General features: G+C 40.4%; 1 protein-coding gene and 1 non-coding gene across 5 annotated transcripts; both read right to left on the bottom strand.

The window, feature by feature from the left end:
• Window positions 1-1,133: 1,133 nt before the first annotated feature.
• On the bottom strand, window positions 1,134-1,209 carry TRNAA-CGC (transfer RNA alanine (anticodon CGC)). The gene has a single exon. It is a non-coding gene; the product is annotated as a tRNA-Ala (tRNA).
• An 821-nt stretch (window positions 1,210-2,030) lies between these two features.
• Window positions 2,031-9,095, bottom strand: NXT2 (nuclear transport factor 2 like export factor 2). Of its 4 annotated transcripts, XM_066357058.1 has the most exons (5): window positions 9,010-9,095; window positions 8,839-8,923; window positions 7,686-7,772; window positions 5,753-5,897; window positions 2,031-4,240 (listed from the first exon to the last, which is right to left on the bottom strand). In XM_066357058.1, exons 2-5 carry the CDS (start codon window positions 8,851-8,853, stop codon window positions 4,059-4,061), a joined length of 429 nt encoding a protein of 142 aa, XP_066213155.1. In that variant the 5' UTR covers window positions 8,854-8,923; window positions 9,010-9,095; the 3' UTR covers window positions 2,031-4,058. The 4 variants fall into 4 exon arrangements, with proteins under 4 accessions (XP_066213155.1, XP_066213154.1, XP_066213156.1 ...); XM_066357057.1 differs by lacking the exon at window positions 9,010-9,095 and having other exon boundaries at window positions 8,839-8,991; XM_066357059.1 differs by lacking the exons at window positions 8,839-8,923; window positions 9,010-9,095 and adding an exon at window positions 8,567-8,693.
• Between the last annotated feature and the right edge of the window lie 2,992 nt (window positions 9,096-12,087).

Raw genomic sequence — 12,087 nt, 5'->3', positions numbered from 1 at the left:
AGTGGATAAAGTGTCGACCTGGAACGCTGAGATTGCTGGTCTGAAACCCCAGGCTTGCCTGGTCAAGGCACATATGGGAGTTGATGCTTCCTGCTCCTCCCCCTGTCCTTTCCCTGTCTATCTATCCATCTCTCTCGCCAATCTAAAATGAATAAAGTCTTTTAGAAAAAAAGAAAAACTAAATGAAGACTTGACTTTGGGGGCAGGGATGAACACACAACACAGTGTAGAGATGTGTTGTAGAATTGAGCACCTGGAAACTGTATAATTATATTAACTAGTGTCACACTAAATAGTTCAATTAAAATAAAACCAAGTAAATGAAAAAAAAAAAAGTCATGGTAACTTCTTGGCCTTGACATTTTTGCTCATTTCTCAAACACTTCCCTTACCCTTTAATAGCATAGGGACTGCCCTTTTTTTTTCTTTTTTTTCCCTTGTTTTCCAATGAGAGGAGGGGAGATAGACTTCTGCATACTCTCTGACCAGGGTCCACCTGGCAATGCCCATCTGGGGCTGATGCTCTGCCCATCTGGGGCCATGCTTGCAACTGACTTATTTTTAGTGCCTGACGTGGAGGCTCCAGCAGCCACCCTCAGTGCCTGGGGCCAGAGTGCTGGAATCAATGGAGCCATGGCTGTGGGAGGTGGAGAGAGAGAGAGATGGAAAAGCAGCTGATCACTTCTGTTTGCCCTAACCAGGAATCAAACCCAGGACATCCAAATGCTGGGCTGATGCTCTACTACTGAGCAAACCAGCCAGGGTCAAGGAACTACCTTTATATATATATATATATATAGTATTTTTCTGAAGCTGTATATATATATTTTTGTATTTTTCTGAAGCTGGAAATGGGGAGAGACAGTCAGACAGACTCCCTCATGAGCCCGACAGGGATCCACCCGGCACGCCCACTAGGGGCGATGCTCTGCCCACCAGGGGGCGATGCTCTGCCCCTCTGGGGCGTCGCTCTGTTGCGACCAGAGCCACTCTAGCGCCTGGGGCAGCGGCCAAGGAGCCATCCCCAGTGCCCGGGCCATCTTTGCTCCAATGGAGCCTTGGCTGCGGGAGGGGAAGAGAGAGACAGAGAGGAAGGAGGGGGGGTGGAGAAGCAAATGGGCACTTCTCCTATGTGCCCTGGCTGGGAATCGAACCCGGGTCCCCCGCACGCGAGGCCGACGCTCTACCGCTGAGCCAACCGGCCAGGGCCAAGGAACTACCTTTTAAAACACATCATACATCACTAGTTTTCAAAACCTAAGAAAATGTTATGACTCGTATTCACCAAGGCACATACATGCTTATAAATAAGGTCTGTGGCACTTCCTGCTATGAGCTAGTCATAAAATATAACTTGGTGAGTTTGAGTCATGGATTACTAGCCTCTTAAGCTTATGTTTTTACTTCCTCTTATTCCTACAAATTTAAATCTAAGTAAATATATTTCATCAATCTAAGATGACACTGATTATAAGACTCAACAGTATTTTATGTATCAGAAAGAGGAAAAAAAACCTGATTTAATTATAATTTGACATTAACTTATGATCCATATCAATCTCGGGGATATTAAATTGTGAAAAGTGCATACATCTTTGAAGATACTAAATATGGTAGTTAATTTTAAGGATTATTATGTCTTCTCACTCCATTCCAAGTTTCTGTTGACATATTTTTAACATATAATTAAAGATAATGAAAACATACTTTCTGGAAACCATTTTTTTGGTTTCACTGCCAACCAAACATAGCATTTTGGTTACTCTCTCAAGGTTAAATTTTCAACATCTCACCAGGACCTTCACTACTTAGTCAAACAGGTGATCTTAGGAATGTGATATTTGGTAGAAAAATAAGAACAAGGTAGGCTGGAGGAAAAAAAAAATTGTCCAAATTGTCAACCATTGTTTTCAACAATATAACATTTTTCTAAATTTGAAAAACCATATATTGTAAAGAAACAACTACCTGTTCTGGAGACTTGAAAATAAAAAAATAAATTAAAATAAAACAAAACAAAATGGCTTGTGAAAACTTGTCAAGAAAAATTTATTTTTTTTTCAAGTTAAAAAATATGTGCATGACAAAAATACAGTCTGGTCTGTATAAGAGTAGTTCCAGCCATTTAAAAGTTATACAGAGTTTGGAAAAAGCAGTTCATACACAACTTTAAAAACATTCAGTTAATCAACAGTTTACAACCGTTCTATTTAATTATTGCTAGTTATATGCAGCTTTTTCTTTAGACTGCTCTCCACAAGGGAACGGGCAGTGTGGGCACCCTGATTGTTGCTGTTAAAGCTGTGGTCTTTCAAAAGCCAATCCAAAATCAGAATATGTTCATTCTGAAGAAAGTTTAAGTTTTGATGACTATAAGAAGGAGTTCTCTAAACTTCAATCCTACCCCCTTCTCCTATTTAATTCCACTTTGTTACTATATCGTAAATACAACATGGTGTTTGGGGGGAAGAATAAATGAATTTCTGGTTTTGAAAGGAAGCGATAAGAAACATTAATTTGAGTTACAATGTAGAAACAAAGCTGGCATATCAAGCTTAAAAACATTAAAACAATACATTTAAGAATAGAAAAAAACATTTAAAATTTAACCAAAAATCAAAGATACATTTCTCTCTTTAGATGCTAAGACATAAAATGAATCAATTTGTTCTTTTGGGGTTTATGGCGCAATGAAGATCTGCTGCTCTCTATTTTGTTAAAGGCGTTAACCACATAACTGCAACGTGCTTTAAAACAAAGCTATTTGTTCAAATGCCACGTGGAAGAACAAATCATAAAATTACATACTTTTTCAACTTTAATGAGTAAAGGAAAGCTAATGCAGTTACCAGTGTAAAACACAGGAAAGAAATGACTCACTTTGGGGGTGGATAGTGCATATGAGACTTTGGCCTGAAGTTCACGTGGAAGACTTAGAATTTAAGGCTGTCCCCGAGATAGCAATGGCTTTGTTTCCAACTTTGTTGTCAGACCCTGCTGCAGGGTCAGGTTTATTGCTGACATTTTTACCCCCATAAGTTCTTAAATAAATTGAGACATATATTGGTGATAAGTATGAGGTGAACTGGGTAAAGCTTTAAAAATAAGCTTTAAAGCAAAAGTGACACTCATGACCATTTGGCAAATATACTTATTACTTTCATGACGTAAACCATAAAGACAGGCTACATTTTTAGGAGGTAGAAACAAGTATGAAAACTTAGCATGTGGCCATCCCTCCTAACTTTTAGCCAACCTTGAATCTCTATATTTCTCAGTCCATATGCTCCCATTAAAGCTATTAATTCCTCTACCATTCCTTATCTAAAGTTATAAACCTGCAGCTGCCAAGAACAATCTTTTTAAGAAGTTTTGCTTTTAAGTCACTGAGTATATACAATAGCCAGATATCAACTCAGAACATGTTATACCTCTCTAATAGATTAATTCACTTCATAGAACACATCAAAATAAAATAAAACATTAGATAACACAAAAAAGACCACTGAATGTTCCTATGTTTGATTCTAAAATATCAGTGTAGTTATGCAAACCAAAATCAGTAATATTTTCATTGAAATGATCTGAAAAACCCTTAAACCAAAACTATATTATCAGGGTTTACTGAAAATAAGTATGTATTCTTTTATAGAATTAACCTCACAACAACAACAAAGAACAAAAGACTCCATTTCCTCCCAGAGAGTTATGTTGTACTGATATCCTGTAGAAAGTATTATAAAAGGATTTAATTTTTGCGACAGGCTGGGCTCACAGTATGTTAGTACAGAGATCATGTGTTTATAACGGTAAGAATTTCATCAGTGAAATATATGTAAGGCATGTAAAAAACTACTATTAAAGCTCTTAAGGGCAATAAGCCAAACTGGCAGCAGCTAGAAAAGGTGCTGCTAAGAATAAAAAAATATATATATTAAAGAAATTTAGTTACAGCACATACTAGTTTATAGTGCTTCTACAATGAAATTAATTTATTCATAGAAATTGTGTTGCTGAAACTACTGGACCAAAGGAGAATGAATGGACTTTTGCTCCTTTTAGTTATCAGCCCAATCCTGGAAACGGAAGCAATCACTTGCAATCTTCCACACAGTGTTGTTAGTAGTAGTCTGAGCAGTAAGCAGGAAGTTCTGATTGAAGAAGTGCTGTTTGTTTCCATCAAACTTCACAGTTCCACTGGTCACAACAAGAACTGTAGTCTGGGCCTGAGTAGCTTGCTCTTGACCCACACACAAAAAAGGAAAAGATGTTACTTCTATCTCTAAGTATGCAGACCTTCAGTTTTAAAACACAGTTTATAATTTTACACTTAAAAAAATCTCATAAATTTTATTTACTTTAAACATACTCTTAAGAATGCACACCCAAAGCCAAAACTAAGTAATCATTTCAAAGATACTAAAATTTTTATTTTCTGTCCAGAAAGATTTTGGGTACTCTTATTAAAGTTTCAAAATAAAGTGCTTCTATCTAGCATAGGACCATTTGGTTTCTGTATTAATATTTCATTGGATTTCTAACAAAACTTTTTCATATTTTGTTTCTTAAGTTACAGGTGTTTTCAAGAACTAAAAAAGGGGTGAAAAACCCATCCTAACCTACTACTTAAGACACTTAGGACACACCCAGAAGTTAATCTTATAAATGACATCAGACAAATGAATCTAAGTTTATAAGTCATCCTTTCAAATAATAGAGGAAGTTTCTTCTGCAAAATTTTATTAGGTTGTAAGATGATAAAACACATTAATCGTGGATATGGTATAATTTTTCTCTGGAGACATTTCAAAGCATAGAAGGCAACTATTGGGCCCTGGCCATTTGGCTCAGTGGTAAAGTGTCGGGCCAGCATGTGGACGCCCTGGGTTTGATTCCCGGTCAGGGCACATAGGAGAAGCAACCATCTGCTTCTGCACACCTCCCCCTTCTCTCTCTCTCTCTTCTCCTCCCGACCCCATAGCTCAATTGGTTCGAGCACACTGGCCTGGGCACTGAGGATAGCTCCATACAGCCTCTGCCTCAGGTGCTGCAAATAGCTCAGTAGTGAGCACAGCCCCTGATGGGCAGAACATCGGCCCCAGACGGGGGTTGTTCAGTGGATCCAAGTCAGGCACATGCGGGAGTCTATCTCCCTTCCTCTCACTTGGAAAAAGAAGAAAAACTAAAAAAAGAAAAGAAGGCAACTATTTAGAAAAAAAAAGATACAGTAGTACCTTGAGATATGAATTTAATTCATTCTGCAACCGAGTTTGTAAGTCAGTCAACTCGTATTATCAAACTGCGGATACTGGACCCGTGCACCAACGCGCCAACTAGTGGCAGCTTCCCAAATCACAACCTGTATCTTGGAATTTCACTTGGATCTCAAACAAAAATACGGACCGAGTCACAGCTCGTATCTTAAAATTCATATGTTGGTCCGTTCGTATCTCAAGGTACTAGTGCAATTGCTCCCCTCAATCAACAATAGTCACATTCAGCTTCAATTTCTCCCATAACTTTTAATAAACTATAATCACGCAATCTGTCAAAATCTACTAGTGATCTGTTGGAGTGAGACAGATCTAAAAGGGTACCAAAAGTCTGATTTGATAGCTTAATTTTTCCTAATATTTAAGTTACTCAGAGAAGAATACTCCTACTACCAAAAGATGCTTGCTGCTTTTGGTGTTAAAGTTCAGTGCTCACTAAAGTAAAATAAAGGAAGTACCCGGAAAGAGCATGATCTTACCATGAACTGGTTGGCAATCTAACGTATTAACCTGGAATTCACTAGAAGGCAACACATCAAAAAAATTAGCTAGGGCTTCCAGCCCTGTAATGACATTTCCATTCCATATTAAAGTGGCCTTTTCCAGATACAGCCTGGTCAGTGCCTAGAAAAAAATAAAATGTTTTAGTTTTGAGAAGGCAATTTATAGAAATGAACTGAAAGGTCGCAGATGGTATAGAAACATTTTCATAGTTCTATCTCCATCTCTACTCCCCTGGTTTCTTCCACTGGAAGACAACAGATATTAACGTACCCTTAACACTCCAGGCAGCTAAATAGACTTACTTCATGCTTCACTTTGACCACAAAGGAAAAATTTGCACCCAAACTAAAGAGAGTTTTAAGATTTTGCTTTCTGTATTTAAATGAATTTAATGAACACAAGTTTCACGCACCCACAACCCAAACCAGTTTTAGTCTCTCTTCCTTTTCTACTTCTGAGAATTAACAAAGTTGTCTTCAACCAGGCTCTATCTGTCCACTTCAATCCTAGTGTTTATATACATGAGCTCATTTCACGTTTGAACCACCTAAGGTTGTATGCTTTAGGGAGAATGAGTTCTATTTACTACTCAAACAGCATATTTAATTCAAAAGAATCATCAATACCTCCTAAAGCAGTTTTTTGTAAGTCAGGTAAACGAAGGCTTCAATAAGACAAAATTCAACAGTTAACTCGTTAGTCACAGCAGTTCTGTATGCCACAGGACTCATTATTTGCTTAGTTCTAAAATTTATCTTGGATGAAAAGGCCAACACATATCTTGATTCGCCCCCCCCCCCCACTTTATTTTTGAAAGCAGGAAGGCACCATAGACCCCCACTGTCACATCCTTTGTTCTTGTCGCATATTATCAAACATCAGTACCAGGAACTTCTTCTATCCTCTGCCTTAACAAATAGATGTTTAGAGATAAGATCTTAACTTCTGTAACTGCAACATTAGAGAAAGTTCTTAATGCTGATAAGAAGCCTAGGCAAAACAGGGGGCCCTAGGGAAATAACTACTTAGGAGATAATGGCTCAGGAATAAACCACAATGAAAAACGCTAACAAATAAATTGTTGCTTTGAAGACTAAAGGTATCCAAGTCATGTAGATCCTGCTTGTGAGTGCAAGCTACAGCTGTGAGATTTAATTTAAAAAGTAGCTACTAATAAACACAATTAAAGGAAACAAATCAGGGAACATTTCTTGTCATGTCAAACCTCTTAACACTATTTTCACCAAACTGGAGTTAATCAGGACAGAGAAAATGTAATATATTGAAATAAATATGTTGGGCCCTATGTTGAGTGCAGTATTTAAACTGATTTCCATTTAAAACCCTGAAAATAAAATGAGGTTAAGAGAGGTTAGCAACTTGCCCAAGGCCAGAGCTCGAAAAATACAAAGCTGGTTTATAATTCCAGAGCCCACACTTCCATAATACCATACTAGTCCTTCCCTAAGCAACGTACTACACTTTCACAGGGACCAGAGGGACAGCTGTCAGAGGGAAGGGGGCAGAAGGGATGGGATCAAAGCAGGTGAAGGGATTAGCCAAATGATATATATTCATTACACACAGATACAGACAACAGGGTAGCAACTGCTAGAGGGAAAGAGCGGGTACAGACTGGGGGACTGAGGCAAAGGGGTGAAACGGGAGTGGAAAGAGACTCCGCAAGGGGCATAGGGAACACAACGTGGTGTGTAGAGGGCGATATTAAGTGGGTCACTTGAAACCACGTCAATACAATAATTTTTTTTCAATAAAAAAGAAAAAGAAAATGATACATAATAATAATAGTAAAACTCCACACTTACCGGTTATGCAAGTCAGATGAATAGCGGGTTTAAAAAAAAAAGCTAGTATTTAATAAAGAGTAATAGATCCTGTAACACTCACCCGTCTTCTTTTGTCCATCGTCTCATAGTAAATACTGACAAATTCCTCAGCAGCTTTACATGCCTGATCTACATAAGTTTTAAAGTCCTGCAGGAAAAAATTCAGAAGTGTACATTACCTCTCTAAACCCTCACAAACACAAAACCACCAACAAGCCTATGATTTATTTCAATCGCTTTGTAGCTCCGTACATAGTCCACATTCTTCTATATAATTCAACATGTGAAAGGTTTTAGGGCTCACAAACTTCCAATTTTTAACATTTTTATTGTTTTGGGGTACATATTTTTAGGACATATTCATCCCTCATTAATAAATTTGGTTTTTCCCTCACATCAAATATAAATTTATAATCTTAGCTTGGAAACTGGTTATTTTAGTCCTTACTTTAGGCTCCCAACATTTTACAAGACATTCTCGGTAATAAAAACGTTGCAGTCTGACTCTTTAAAAAAAAAAAAAAAAAAGTGGGAGTGTGTGGGGGGTTGTCACCGAGTAAATTGGGAAAGCGCCGAGTTCTCTTTTCAAGCGAGAAGTTATGACGAAAATCGAAAGTTGTTGAATGGGGAAAAACAATACAATCAAGTTCAACGAACTACTCGAAAAATTAAGTACTTAAGAAACTTCCTTACATGACAGAAAAGTTCACCGGCACTTGTAAAGAATTGTAAAAGCAATGAAAAGAATAGCTAGCTGTTGGGAGTTTCCCCTGAAGGAAGATTAAGTACCATCTTCCCCAGCCATTTATCCGGCCCAGCCCACTATTTGAATTAAGAACTAGTTTCATTTCTAGCTCAGGAAATCGAAAGATATATAGAGAGGGAGTTAACTTAAAAAAAAAAAAAAAAAAAAGAAAAGTTTGCAAACCATAAACAACGGACCCCGACATGCCCGTCTCCTCCTAGCTCCCATCTTAGGATCCTTTCCAGCACACTTAGATCACACACCCACCCGAGATCGGGAGCGTTCAGAACCGCGTGGGTACTGAAAGAGAGAGGGTCTGCAGAGAGCCGGCTCCGCCCCGAGCCCAGCGGTCCTGGTCCTGATTCGCTACTTGACCACGTGGTCTGAAGCCATGCCGGCACAGCGACCCTCCCCTCAGCAGCCCAAGCCCCGGCGCTCCGGCAAACTGCCGGGCTGCCAGGTCACTCACCACAGCCATGGCCATCAGGGACCCCGAAGCAGCCGCTCCAGGCAGTGCGGGCGTCACTACCTCCACACGCGTCCTCCTCTCTTGGCTGTAGGAACACGAAATATTATGGAAGATAGCGAAACCCGCCAAATACACGGAACTTTTTCCCCGCCCATTCTCTCCCGGAAGTACCTCGGTCCGTTCTTAAAAGGATCCCGATATTCCAACCTTAAGACATTTTTCTTTCGTTCCGACTGTATCCACTTTGATATTTACTTACTTTGGAAGGGAAAAAAAACCCACTTCGCTTTTGTAAACTAGATACACGAAAGTAGCCACTTTTCCGACCATAGGCCCCGGGACAAGCAAAAAGAAAAAAAAAAAAAGGCTTTCTAAACGATCCAACGGGGTAACCGCTTTACTTTAGGGGGCGGGACCAAGGCCAGCTGAAGACCAATGAGAAACGCCAGAGAGGATAGACGCTCTGTAGCCTACAGATAAAGTGGGTGGAGCTTGCAAAAGCGCGCGCAATCATACTGCGCATGCCTGGCAGAGAACGTGCTAGAGTTCTGGAACATTCTAAAACAATCGATCCTAACTGAATTAAACCCGACATCTTCATAGTATTCCCAAGATAATTCACTATTTGATTTTAAATTAGTCTGTGGAAAAGACTAATCCAGTTCCTCCATTTTTATTTTAATAAAGATTAACCTACAGCACTATTCACTGTCTTCTACAGCCAACCCACTAACAGCCGAAATTCTACTGAGTGGTGACAGGCATGTTACTTCTCGACACATCTTAACACATATTCACTTATTGGTCACAATAACGCTATGAAGTAATTATCTCCATTTTACAGTTCTGACAGAATAATTAACCTGATTCCCGTCAAAAACCAGTTGGGATTTCAAACTCAAGCAATTTACTGCTGTAAACTGCCTTCACTTCTCAGTACCCTTTAACACCGTACACGTCACTGTCGCCAACAACTTCAAGAGCTTCAAATGAATTATATGTCTCTATCGTCTCACCTTGAGTGCCTGTGGTGTGGATTCTCAAAATGGTCCCTCCTTGCGTGATATTCTCTTTTGAATACCGGTTTCCAATCTCTTCCGTATCTTTCCATACTTTTAACCTCCCCTCAACCTCCCTAGTCTTTCTTTTTACTGAGTTCTAACTGCTACTTTTCCCTGCGTACGGTACCGTCGTTTCTGTCAGACTCAGCTTCTACCACCTTTCGTCACTTCCGGGGGGGGGTGTCTCCTATTTAAGGCTCCTCCCATCCACTTCCGGGTGTGTCTCATATTTAAAACCTCCTTCCTCTCAGGTGATTGAAATGGTTCCTTGTATGCTAATGAACCTCAACGGTACGGTACGTCTCCAACCCCCACTTCTGCTCTGAGCTTCAATGTCACATATGGCTATGAACCCCAGAATGTACTACAGGCTTCCAAAACTGGTAGAGTACAGAATTTAAACTTATTATTTCCTCTGAACTAACAATCATATGTATTCTTTTAGTCATCTATGCCTGTATTCTTGGAATCTTCCCTCCCCACACAATCATCATCATTCATTCATTAATTCAACAAATATTTATGAATTGTGTACTATAGGCTAGACAATTTACAAGGTTTTGAATATAGAATCTTAAACAATGTAGACATGATACATAGTTCATGAAGCTCACTGTGTAATGGGAGTGTTAAACAATAAATAAAACATTAATGAATTACTGAGGAGTTCCATGTAACTTGAGCAATTGTGACAATTCTTTAAAGCAACCTCTCTGTCTCCTTTCTCTCACTCCTCTGTATACAGATTGTGACTTCAATTGCTCTATTCTCATTTTCCCCCAATTTTCTTAATCTTTAAAGACCTACCTTGGCTTGGCCTCAATTTACTTTTCTGTACTTTTCTCTCATTATTCACCAACATTGGCAATATTAACTACTACTGTTTATCAAAAATGACTCATGTTTATTGCTTTATAGGTGATTGCTTTTCTTGATTGAAACTTAGAATGTGGATGGTGTTTATTATGATTTCATTCAATCTTTATTGAACTAAAGTTTTATTCATCATAAAATTCATACAACTCCTCATCACTGTCAAAACTCCCATCCATTAGCTTGTCCTCATCTATGTCTGTTGACGAATCAGGGTCTTCATATATTGCCTCATCTTCAGTTTCATCTATGGCGTTTGAAATTCCACACTTCTTAAACGACTTGACAATGATCTCAATCTTCATATTATCCCAGGATCTCTTCACCCAGGTACAAACTTCTCCTAAAGTTGGTTTCTTCACTCTTCCTGCTGGTGTTAAATTGTTCCCAGAAGACTTCATCCATTGGTTCCATTCTTCTGTCATGGCAGCTTTGAAGGGTTTGTTAATGCTGACATCAAGTGGTTGGAGCTGGGATGTCAAGCCTCCAGATGTAACAGCACAAATTTTGTTTTTTGCTCTGCAGCAATCTTTTTTTTTTTTTTTTCATTTTTCTTTTTTTTTTTTTTTTTTTTTTTTTTTTTTTCCTGAAGCTGGAAACGGGGAGAGACAGTCAGACAGACTCCCGCATGTGCCCGACCGGGATCCACCCGGCACGCCCCCACCAGGGGGCGACGCTCTGCCCACCAGGGGGCGATGCTCTGCCCATCCTGGGCGTCGCCATGTTGCGACCAGAGCCACTCTAGCGCCTGAGGCAGAGGCCACAGAGCCATCCCCAGTGCCCGGGCCATTTTTGCTCCAATGGAGCCTTGGCTGCGGGAGGGGAAGAGAGAGACAGAGAGGAAAGCGCGGCGGAGGGGTGGAGAAGCAAATGGGCGCTTCTCCTGTGTGCCCTCGCCGGGAATCGAACCCGGGTCCTCCGCACGCTAGGCCGACGCTCTACCGCTGAGCCAACCGGCCAGGGCTTTTTCATTTTTCTGAAGCTGGAAACAGGGAGAGACAGTCAGACAGACTCCCGCATGCGCCCGACCGGGATCCACCCGGCATGCCCACCATGGGGCGACGCTCTGCCCACCAGGGGGCGATGCTCTTCCCATCCTGGGCGTCGCCATGTTGCGACCAGAGCCACTCTAGCGCCTGAGGCAGCGGCCACAGAGCCATCCCCAGCGCCGGGCCATCTTTGCTCCAATGGAGCCTTGGCTGCGGGAGGGGAAGAGAGAGACAGAGAGGAAAGCACAGCGGAGGGGTGGAGAAGCAAATGGGCGCTTCTCCTGTGTGCCCTCGCCGGGAATCGAACCCGGGTCCTCCGCACGCTA

This window comes from Saccopteryx leptura, chromosome X, assembly GCF_036850995.1.
Source record: "Saccopteryx leptura isolate mSacLep1 chromosome X, mSacLep1_pri_phased_curated, whole genome shotgun sequence".
NCBI classification, from domain to species: domain Eukaryota; kingdom Metazoa; phylum Chordata; class Mammalia; order Chiroptera; family Emballonuridae; genus Saccopteryx; species Saccopteryx leptura.
The sequence above is the reverse complement of the archived record's forward strand: the minus strand, read 5'-3'. Positions and strand labels throughout refer to the sequence as shown.